The sequence below is a fragment of the Glycine soja genome, chromosome 16, assembly GCF_004193775.1.
Source record: "Glycine soja cultivar W05 chromosome 16, ASM419377v2, whole genome shotgun sequence".
NCBI classification, from domain to species: Eukaryota; Viridiplantae; Streptophyta; class Magnoliopsida; order Fabales; family Fabaceae; genus Glycine; species Glycine soja.
The window spans coordinates 32,741,518-32,753,586 of NC_041017.1; the positions used below are offsets into that span (position 1 = coordinate 32,741,518).

General features: G+C 30.5%; 1 protein-coding gene across 1 annotated transcript; it reads left to right on the forward strand.

The window, feature by feature from the left end:
• Positions 1-2,543: 2,543 nt before the first annotated feature.
• Positions 2,544-4,923, forward strand: LOC114389979 (UPF0496 protein At1g20180-like). The gene is made up of 2 exons (XM_028350671.1): positions 2,544-2,580; positions 3,869-4,923. Exons 1-2 carry the CDS (start codon positions 2,544-2,546, stop codon positions 4,921-4,923), a joined length of 1,092 nt encoding a protein of 363 aa, XP_028206472.1.
• The last annotated feature ends 7,146 nt before the right edge of the window (positions 4,924-12,069 follow it).

Genomic DNA, 12,069 nt, shown 5'->3' on the forward strand with positions numbered 1-12,069 from the left:
ATTAGTGTGAACATTCTTTGGATTATCAGAGGGGCCTGCTGTTTGGTATGTGGGGGCATTGCTGAATCACCCACTTGTGACTAATCCAAGGTGGGGCAGGCTGTGATGTGAACAGGCTTATTTGTAGTGACAGTTTTACAATTAGTGAGGCGGTGCCCAATCATCTTGCAGTGAGTGCAAAAAGAATGTCTATTTTCATACTCAATCTTTTGCACAAAAGTCTTCCCTATAGGAAGTCTAAATTGCACTTCATCGATGAGCTCCAAAGAAGCATCAACCTCAGCTAAAGCTCTAGCAAAAGAAATAGACCCCTTAGAAGCAGTAAGATGGTCAGATCGAATGGGCGAACCAATCTTGGACAGGATTTTCCCTAAGGCTTGAGGATTCCAAAGCTCCAGAGGTAGATTTCTGAGTTTAACCCAGATATGGATCTTGCTGAGCTCCTCATTGCCAAAGTCAAAGAATGCTGGCATAACCTTCAGCAGTAGGGGTCTTTGAAATATGAAGTAAGGGTATGCAGAGAGGACTTGGTTCAGATCGTCCTCAGACTCAAATTTAAACACCAGCCAACCACTTTTATGAGCTGAGTATGAAAACTTGACTTCCCATTTTTGGCAACAATCCAGCAGAGCTTTCTTTCCTGGGAATCGACCAGCCACATAGCCAATAAGGCTATGTCCCCAAGCCTCTTCCAGGGGTTGCAAATCAGTTTTTTCCAACAACACTTCATCATCAGAGGGTGGAGGGAAGAACTTCATTTCAAAACCTTTGGAAGGGCTTCTGTTATCTTTGAAAAGATTGACCCAAGGAGTGGGAGCCTTATTGTCGTCTAGCTGCGGTGATGACTTAGAGCCACAGGAGTGAGATGAATCATCATCAATGGTTGAATCATTGTCCCCTAAGGTGCAAGAAACCTCTGGGGAAGATTCAGATTCAGCACTGCATTGGACAAATTATCAAACACTTGGTGTGCGACATCATCAGTTTTTGCAGAACTTGTTCCTGCCTTTTTTACGAGCACCTTGCCTACAAGATTATCCTGTGAAGCAGTATAAGCATTCTGATTTGTTTGAACAACATCCAAGCATCCAGCCAGACCAGAAGTAGCAGATGTTTGGGATTTACGTGAACCTGAGGTAGTACCCTTCACCATAATTTGCTTTGCAACTAAGTGCAATTGACGACCCTTGTTCTTCCCCATCAAGAGAAGTTTCAACTGACAACTATTTCATAACCCAAGATGAGAAAAAGTGATATGGCACGCGATTGGAAAAAACAAGGAAAAACTTTAGAGACCGAGACAATTAGAACTCCCTAGGATCGAAGAAGGAATCTCAGCGTTTGTAGAGAGCAAAGATCCACTCCGTCGGTGGCCAAGCCACTGGGCAACATCCAAGGACGGAAGGAACTTAGGTTATGCTTTCTTTTCCGCAGAGAAAAGTTTTTTAGATTTGCGTGACAAAATCTTTGATTAGCAGGTCTATAGTATATGCCCGAAATAAAGACAACGATGGTGAGATGATTAATTGATTGATTTAAGAGACAAATTATGGAAATTCAAGCTGAAAAGAAATTAATCATTGATTGAGAGTAGCTGATCTTATTATATAGGTCACTGATGACTGAGCTATCAAGTTAGGACTTCCCATTGTTCTCTCGAAGCTTTGTATACGTTATGGGGCCAACACATAATTGTATGATAATAATTAAGACAACTAACAACAGATCGTTAATACGAGAGTAAAACACCTGTACAGATATTTAATTTAGGAAGGTATTCAATAGATAGAGATGGACCATGCAACAATCAACAGGACAACACAATATATGATTTTTACACAAAATATATATCCTGTTAAAATTAAGTCTCTATTGAAAAATTTGATTAATCACTTAGTGTAATATTCTTTTTTAATAAATATATATTTTTTAATTTACAATAACTCAATATTTTACTTTAAAAATTAGACCACAATTATACTCATACCAATGTAATTCTGGTATTCTATTTGTATTGATTTTATTAGCTTCATATTTAGAAAATATTAGGGCAAGTTAACTCAAATATTTTATATTACGTACCTGCTTCTTCTTTAAGATGTATCACGCATACACCTGTAGGTTGGTAGTGGTCTATGCTTGCAAATTTATGTAACCAGAATAAGGACAATGCATAAGAATTAAAATAAATAAAATTTAAATATAAGAAAAAGATCTCAGGAGAAAATGAATCACCAGTTTTTTCAGCATCAATGCTTGCAAACAACTTGGAAAAGTAATCATTATATCCGTCTCTCTCAAGAAGAGATTAATTAGAATGATTATATATATCTGAAAGAAACCTTAAACATGAATTATTGTAACAAACTGGAGAGGCTTTATAAAAGCAAACTTGCATCAACTTCAACAGAATATATACCAAGAAAGTTTATAGGCACTAGCTAAGTGATTGAGAAACGAGTTTTATTGTTCATATAATCATATATAGCTTCCTTTTCAGGCTTAAATTTCAACATCAAGTTAATTCGAAAGATCAACCTAGTATGCTATCAAAATTAAGAGCTTGTAAGGCTTGCCAAGGTATGTTCTCATTGCTTCAGCTTTTCATTTGACAATCCACCGAACAATAAAACTATTATTCCTTGCAACATGTCAGGATAAGGCTATCATTTTTCAAGAACAATCTTTTGCTTAATTATATTCAGGAAATGCTTTGTGTAGCTTAACTTATTTATGTCTCTATTCATTCAATACAAAGGAGAAAAATATGAAAAAGCTTTGAAAAGAGTAACTCTTGCTCTTTTCCTGGTTTACGTAAGGAAAATGTTATGGTCTAATTAATTCTAGACAACCTGTAAATTCCTTGCTCTAAGAAAATTAGCTATATACGTTTTTAGGATCAAATTAAATTATTTTGTTTTCTTAATCAATACGCTCTTTGAAACCGTGATGAGTGAAATTTAAAAATTAAATAATAGAACACAGTTTGAGAGGCTAAAAAGAAAAGCTTAGCACATGTTTCTTAACGACTGATAGTTTTTTCTCCCCCTATTCCTAAATTAATGAATGTAAAAACTGCACATTTTCTTAATTTGTCAAGCTTCGAGAGTTTCTTTCTGCGTACCATTCAGGCCTTAGACTTCAAGAGCTTTGTAATTTTTGTAACTTATTAATTTGCCTATCCAAAAAAAAACTTAATTATTTATTTTGTTTGAGCTGACTTCTTGTGCACTGCATTATTTATTTAGATCTCAATTAGTACACATTTAAGTAAATAACTTAATTAATTATCCAAAAAAATAACTTAATTAATTAGAATATATTTAATTTATCGTTCGAGAATTATTTACAAGCTTAACTCATAAGCTTAAAGTTTATTTTGATAAGCTTTTATATGTGAAACATAGGGTATATATAGGAATTACCCGGGAAAAAATAGGGAAAATTTAGAAGAGATTATATAGAGCTTATTTGATTTTATGATTCTTCAATGTTTTCGTCGAGTTAATTATTTCAATAAGCTTCTTGATATAACTTACTAAAACAAACTCCTTTTTAACTTATTCCAATATATTTTAGGATCAAATTTATGGTATAATCCCTCATGTAAAGCTTATTAAATAAGTTGTTTATTTAAACATAACCCTAAAATAAGTTTTAAAAAAACTTATAGAAAAGTTATAAATTAAACCACCTTCATAAGGGATTTTAGCCCCCCTTATTCACCTGAAAGAAAAACCCTACCTTTATAAGCTCCAAAAATCTCTTCCAAACCCTTACCTATACCATATTTTTCATAAATAAGCTTCTATGATACTATCTATTTGACATTTGAATTTGATTGATGAATATATATTTATTGTTTCAGATTGGAAGCCACCTAGAGATGCCCCAAAAAGTGTAAACTTCCATGAGGAGTACCACAAGGCTCTAAGGACAAAATCCTACGTTGATTTCTTTGACAAAGCTCAATTACTTGCAAACCAGCCTTCTATTTATTCCAATCACAATAAATTCTCAGAAATCCTCCTTGAACCAGGCCAAGAAACTATACATTCCGTTATTGATCATATTTCAAAGACACCAGAACTAAACAATCTCATGCTCAGTTACTTTGACATCAGTGCTGAGGCTTCTTTCATTTGCAGCCATCTTCTCCAAAGCATCAACCAAGTCCAGTGCAATTACCAATTCATTGAAAGAGCTCTAGGTATCATGGATGATGATGATTCTCTTGAAAAATTCAAACTAATCAGTTTTGAGCTAAACTCATTCATCTTCTCAAAAAACCCACTTTCAAACCTTAACATTAATCATGACTTATTCAAGCTCATTAGTGATGAGAACTCATCAGTGTTGTTGCATCGTTTGAAATCAATGAGAAAGAAGTTGGGAAGGAAAGTTAAGCTAATGACATATTTGAAGAAAACATCAGAAATTTGTGTTGCAATGTATGACTTAGTGGCTATCACTGCCAATGTTACAGAAGCACATACTTTAAGCACACTAATCATGGGGCCAACAATTCTCAACTTTCCATGCAAGAGTCTTAATAAGAGAGAGCTTCCACACTTGAGGTTTTCAAGAAGAATGTTTCTTAGTAATGTTTGTGATCAGCTTGATATAGCAGCCAAGGGAACTTATATATTGAATAAAGACTTTGATACAATGACTAGAGTTGTGGCTCGGCTTTATGATGAAATTGAACATAAAAGGACAATGGTGCAATTCTTTTTGGACAAGAAGGATGATAAATTCTCTTTGCAAATGGTGAAGGAGCTTAAGAAAAGTGGTGATGGGTTTAGGAAACAAGTGGAAGAACTTAAAGAGCATGTGTACTTGTGCCTTGTGACAATTAACCGAGCAAGATGTTTGGTTACTGAGGAAATGACAAAAATGTGTACAGAAGGCATTGGAGTGTAGACATGTAAATTATTATAAACGTATGGATCTTGTATAGTGTGGTTAAGATTTGTTTTGTTATATTTAAATTATTTATTACATTAATTAGTGGAGGTACAGAGAGAAAAAGGTGAAAGTAGCCATGACAATAAAAATTATCATGAGTTTCACTCTGTTCAGACTTAGATTGTTGGGATCAATTTTCTTCAACATTAGAAACCGGACCGGGGTCTGGTGTGTAAGTAACTCCTTGCCCCAATATATATATAGATATATATTATACTTTTATTATGATATGTATTATATATTATTTACGATGACTTATTTATTATAATTATTAAATCTTAAAAAAAAATATAAATGATGAGATGAGAAATAATTCTACAAGAATTATTATTTGAATAATTTGTTCTTTCTTCATCTATGATTATTAACTATATAATTATTTTTATACTTTATTTCCTATAATTATAAAAATATAAATGAATTATTATTTTTAAGTGACTACATAAAATAAAAAACACACACAAATGGAACAATAAACAAAAAGAAAAAACTTCATCACGCGCGCCATTCGATCACTTCTCCGATTTTAGATCGTGCCATTTCACTTACGAGCACAACAGCAACAGGGATCAGCATCTGTGTTAAGTATTTTACAGTAAAATTAAAATTAATATTAATGTTATTATTATTAAGTAATTAATTATTTAAATAATTTAAAAAAATTAAAATTATACATTTAATTAAAAATATAATTTATTTTAAAAAAAATTTAAGTTCTTTATTATAAGTTAAATATTATATATTGTTTCAATTAAAATGTAATTAATAAAGTAAGCTATGATATATTTAAAATATACAAATAAATAAATTTTAAAAAGTGTGAGGTGGATTCTCTCAAATTTTTTCGGAACAATAAAATTTGATGGAGATGAAGGATTTAATTTTTTGATTCCCATCTTTTAAAAAATTTAACCTTGAACCTATTGGTTACAGCAACATAAGAAAAGATTATGCTAGCCCGAAGCCACCCTAAAAAAGCTTCAATCCAATCTTCTCTTTCCTACACTTCTAGCATCCCTCCTCCAAAGAAAATATGAACTACCCTTCCTTTGCTTCCATCTTCTTCCTCTTCATTCTCCATCTCCATTTTCTTTCTGAAACTTGATTGATTTTCTATTCTTTTAAGAAAGATCTTTTCACTCAAATTCGCCGACCCCTTGTGAAAAGATTTGAGTCTTTCGGGAGAAAAAAAATGATAATTAATGTCACAATTTGTTTTTTCTTCTCAAAAAAGAAACAATGAATTCTTCTTCTTCTACTACTACTACTTTTACCTCTAACTGTTGGGTTTTTTGGGCTCTCAGCCCATTTTTCCCATCAACAACTTCTACCACCACCACCAGACATCATCACTTACGTATATCATCATGTGTTGCACGTATGACTTTCAAACCTCATTTACGTTTTTGAAACTAATTAGGGCCATTTTGTGCATGAGAATGTAGGGGGCCTGGGTTATGGTCTAAGGTTGGTTGTGAGGAGTATCATCAAGAAAATCAATAAGGGAGAAGAAGTCGCTGTAGCCTATACGGATCTCTTACAGCCTAAGCTACATGCTTCAAATTATTATTATGACTTTATTTTTCATGCACTGTGTATTACAGAATCGACAAAGATGAAAATTTGGTATTGCCATTTGCCAATATAATTGTTTTTGATATAGATTATATACATTATATACTATTAATACGAGTTGGCCCTTGTGTTGTTATTTTAAAAGCTTTGGTGAGCATTCCTATTATTTTAGTTAAGTGATGTAATCTTTAATCACCATGACATTTAACGAAATATGATGCACTTGTGAAGTATGGAGTTTCAACACTCAAATTTAAAGAGGAATGAAGGGTTGTGTTGGATTTGGGCACTACTGTCAGTCTGTCACGCACAATAGAAACTTCAAATCTTGATGGATTAATTGAACAGCTAGCTAATTTTTTTCTGTTTAAGAATCTTTTTCAATCAAATTCGCCAACCCCTTGTGAAAAGTTCAAAGTCTTATGGTCGAAAAAAGGATGATAATTCATGTCACAAATTAATGTTTTTTTTTCTTTCTCACATATCCTTTTTATGGCAAAATTTTGATGGGAAATTAATTGGAAATAACCTTATTCATTTTCTTGTTGCAACTATACTTCAAGAAGTGATTGAATATAAGTACTTGATAGCTAAAGTTAAAATTAAATTATTTAAATATTATTCAAGTTTAATTTTTGATAAAAATAATTTTAAAATAAAATTTACTTATTTTTTGATTAAATTTTGAATTAATTAATTTTTTTATTAATAAATTGGAGGGTTAAAATTACTTATCTTTTGCTTGACGTGTTGGACCCACCGCCTGTGTAGAATGATGAAGGTGGCTTGCTGAATTTATTGGTGATGTCGTCTAAAAAATATTATTTAAAGTACTTCAATAATGTAAAATAAAAAATATATGTTTTATAAGGATTAAAATAAATTTTTTTACAAAGATAAAATTAAAAATTAAATTTAAAAAACAAAAAAATATATGTAAGCACTTAATAAAATGTCTGTCCCTCCACTCCCTCGTATGAACTCATTGTTTTGGCATATCATATAGGAAAATGTTCTACGTGCCCTCTATGTTCTACGCACTTAATTTTTCTAGTCAAATTGTTCAAACTATACGGAACATTTTTCTCATTAAATTTGTTGTTTTAATTTGTTCGTCATTTCCTTGTTGATGAGTAACTAAGTTTTTGAAACTTACGTATATCATCATGTGTTACACGTATGACTTTCAAACCTCATTTAAAATAACTAAGTTTTTGAAGCTTTAATATGTCTAATCTATTACTTTGATTACGTACTTTGAAATTATGGATAATGATATCAATTATTTGAATGAATTTTTAGTTGTTTACTTTTGCCATTTTCGCAGTTCATTTTGTAATATTTTGTCTTGAAAATTCCAAAACATTGTTATGAAAATTCGAAAAGAGTAATTTTTTATGAGTTTAATGATCTTATACTCTCCCACTATAAAACAATTTTATAAGATTATTCAATTATAAATTATGATTATGACTTTAATGGTATATAGTTATTATAAAAATTAATAAAGTTATCATATGATAAATTAATTATATTAGATAATTATATAAAATTATTTTATCCTATCAATTTTTTATTTTTTTAACTATAAAATGTTCGGGTATTAATGGGAGTTTTCCGGGTCCAAAGCACAAGTAAGACGTTTTGGAAAGTTGAACAATGGGATAATGCACTTAACAAGGTTGGAATTACATCTATATTTATTTTTAATTTAATGCATAGACTACATTCAACATGACGCCTCCTGAACCTATGTGCCAAAAACACTTCATGCCATGTAAATTATTTTCATATTATACTATTTAGGTAAATATTTTCAATTTTCCCAGTTGGCTCAAATAGTGAATTTCCTCTATTGTATTTATTAATTTGATATTTAATATATTTGATAGAAATAGTAACGTAACTGCACAATGCACATGGAACTGAAGTAATAATAGTAGGGGTTAACTGTTGATGTAGCTAGGTTTGATTTTTTAATTATTCAATTTTTATTTCTATGCTTTTAAAATTATACATGCACTTTTTAATAAATGAAATAAAACTGGAAAATTAAATATATAAAAATCAAATTAAACAATTAAAATTAAGAAACTAAATCACTTAAACACTATAAAAATCACTTAATCAGATATGTGTGTGTGTGTACGGTAAGCTGTACCAAAAGGTCAGCGATGCAAATCTGATTATATCTGTGGTACAATAAGAATAATCAAGAAAGGAAGTAAAACATAAACATATCAACTTATCATTTTATATTTTTATTTTTCAAGCTATTTTTAGTTTCTCTTTTTATTTTTATTTACTCTATTTTTTTTTATCTATATGAAATATGGCCTTAATTGTAGTGCACCTATGCATTTCTTTATTTATTTTTTAAACTCTATCTTTTTTATATTTTTCATTTTTATTTGTTTCATAAACTAATCGTCAATAGATATATTAAAACTGTTGAAAAGAAGACTAGCTATGAGCCTTTTCCACTATATCTATGGTACTTTTTATTTTTGCTTGTTGTATTATATCTGATTGTTTATTTCAGTAATTTTATCCTCGCCATGCAGAGCATACACACACTTTAATTTCAAGTTTATTATGATTTTTTTTCACCCAACAAATCCTCCTAAACAACAAAGACATTTATTAAATTAATATTTATTTAATTTTTAAAAAAAATTCCAGCATTGATATTAACATTCACTCAGCATTAATATCCATTGATACATAAATATATTATAAGATTTTCCTTTAAAGTGTATCTTGAAACAAACCAACAATTCCTTGTATATCTTTAACAATCATTGATGTCGCCTTATCCTAGACTGTGATCGATCTACTCATTGAAAATCGAAAATTAAACACCCAGAAATTAAGTGTTCATCGGTATGATAAAAAATATCAAGCACGAATAAAGCACAACACCAAATCAAACATCTTCATGTTCAAACTCAGAAGTCGATCGATTGAAAATGCATGCAGAAATTTAATTTCTTGGATTTCAGGGGGGAAATGACATGAAATATAATAGAGAAAGTACTCAACATTAGGGTAGACATGAAATGACTATATTTATTTAGCTATTGTCAAGAGTTACATCGTTATATAGGGCTATTTTTATTTGTGTATAAAATGAAAAATGTGCAACTTATATTAAAAACACACTTGATAAGAATATGTTTAATAAATTACTTCTATTTTCTATAACGTGTTGTATATTTCATTATTTTTTTTCAATTATGACTTCATTAAGAAAAAATCTCAATTCAATTTATTTATGTTAAGAAAATGAATATTATCTGTAAAATATAAATTGATATAAAAAAAAAATTTCTTCACATATTTTTTAGGAATTTAAATAATATTTTATATTCAATTAAACTAGTGAAATATCATGCATATTGTGAAAGATTCTTTTGTTTTTTCATCTCCAAATAAGAGTTTTACATAATTGTAAACACTGTTAGTGAGAAATCCAAAGTTAGAAGATATAGGGATTAGTTAGAAAACCTAGATTAATTTAGATTTTTAAATCTTTCATAAAATAATTTATTATGGCATACCAATTAAGAAACGTGCACCTAACCAACCAATCACACAAGGTTAACATGATCATTAATTAGCTAGGAAGCGGGAACTTCAATAAACTAAAAGATATTAAATTCTAATTTATTGAAAACAGACTAAGTAATAAATAAGAAAAATTAAAATAATTATTGTATAAATTCGGTACAAAAATTAAGTATACACGATAATTATCACTAACAACTACCTGGGATGGTTGCATCTTACTCTATAGATCCCAAAGTATAAAGTATACTAATTAGAAATCAGAGGTATCAGAGTATTACCTTTTGATATGACAGATTCCTTATATAAGTGTTACCTTTTCGGCTTCTGCTTCCCTTAATTTCCGCATGAGCTGAAAAGTGTCGTTTCTCCAAACAAAAAGTGTACTTTTCTCCAATCAGAGATATTGGCACTAGCGCATCTTCCTCGCATTTTACACCCCACTAGCGCATCTTTCATATGCATCCACTATTGCCGCATATATCTTTCATATGTCTTAAAAAAAAAAAAACAAAAAGGTATCCATGCAGCCAAATTCTTATTAATTTGACACGACACATCAAAGGTATAGCACCACGACTTATTCTTATTCTTATAATTCTGAATTAGAATATACTAATTGTAAAAAAAGTCATTGCTAATTTAATGATCAGGAAATTTATGGCCAGTTGTGCTTCAATACATCGGGTTCATATGGTGGATAGAAGACCCATTGATGATCGATGTGCTTTCTTTCTATGGATGTGCATCTTTCTGTTTCCCTAATTAATGCAACATTTCAGTTATGAATGTGACTATGTGAGAAAGACAAAGATCTTTCTACTTTTTAGTTGAGTTCATCATAATAAAATGGTCTAGCGTGCTTTTGATACGAACAAGTTAATTTGAAGAATGATTTGTTGTTTGATTAAAGAATATAACATTGTCACATTGTCTACAATTGGGCAAATTAAAGTTTCGCATAATATATAGTAATGTACCACGGCTTTTTTCCCTGTTATACCACGACATCACGAGCATTTATTGTTTAGTTATGTAACTTTATAATATAGACACACGCACCAACATTTTCTTGTTGAATAGGCACCAACAATATGATGCTCCAAACAAAAGTAGGTTATGTTCCTTTAAGGTTTGAGATTCAAGCTTTAATAAGTTTATTTAGTCTCTAATTGTTTTTTAAAATATTCAAATTAATCCGTGGCGTCATCTTTTTTAATGCGTTCAAATTATATAAAAACATTCAAAGCGATCTTTAAATTTTTACAAATGTTCAAAATAATCCATTTTCTGTTAACGACACTACGACAGTAAGAAAAATTGAACCGTTTTCAAAACAAAAAGAACAACCAACATGAATGTGAGAATGAAAAAAAAAAAAAAAACTATAAAGCTCAATGTTAGCTTGGTCATCTTTTCTACTGGAGAAGATGGGTTCGAGAGCATAAGCTTTAATATGTCTAATCTATTACTTTGATTACTCGTACATTTAAATTAATAATAATGATACGAATTACTTGAGAGTATGTTTCGATGGATAAATTTAATAGAGTAATTCAATTTTTTAAAGGATTTTAATTACTTTTTAATTAAATAAGATGCTTGGATAAAAATTTGAAAAGAAATTGAAATTTGAGTATTTGAATCAGGGATTTTAATTAACTTAAATATTAGCATTTCGAATTCTTTCATTTTATGAAAGAATTTGAAATTCTCTTATGCCGTAGGATTAACAGCTTCTCCAGAAAAATTCCTTTATTCTCTCATTATTTTCTCTCTTGTAACAATTTCATCGCTGCGATGAACTAGTATTCTCTCTCTTATAACAACTTCATCGCTGCGATGAACTCCTTCGTTTTTGACTTATCGGCGAACTCCGCCGCGAAGTCCTCCACCACGACAGCACTGGCGGCGGCGCTGACAACAACGGTGGAGATGGTGAGGCGCTTCTCCTTGCAG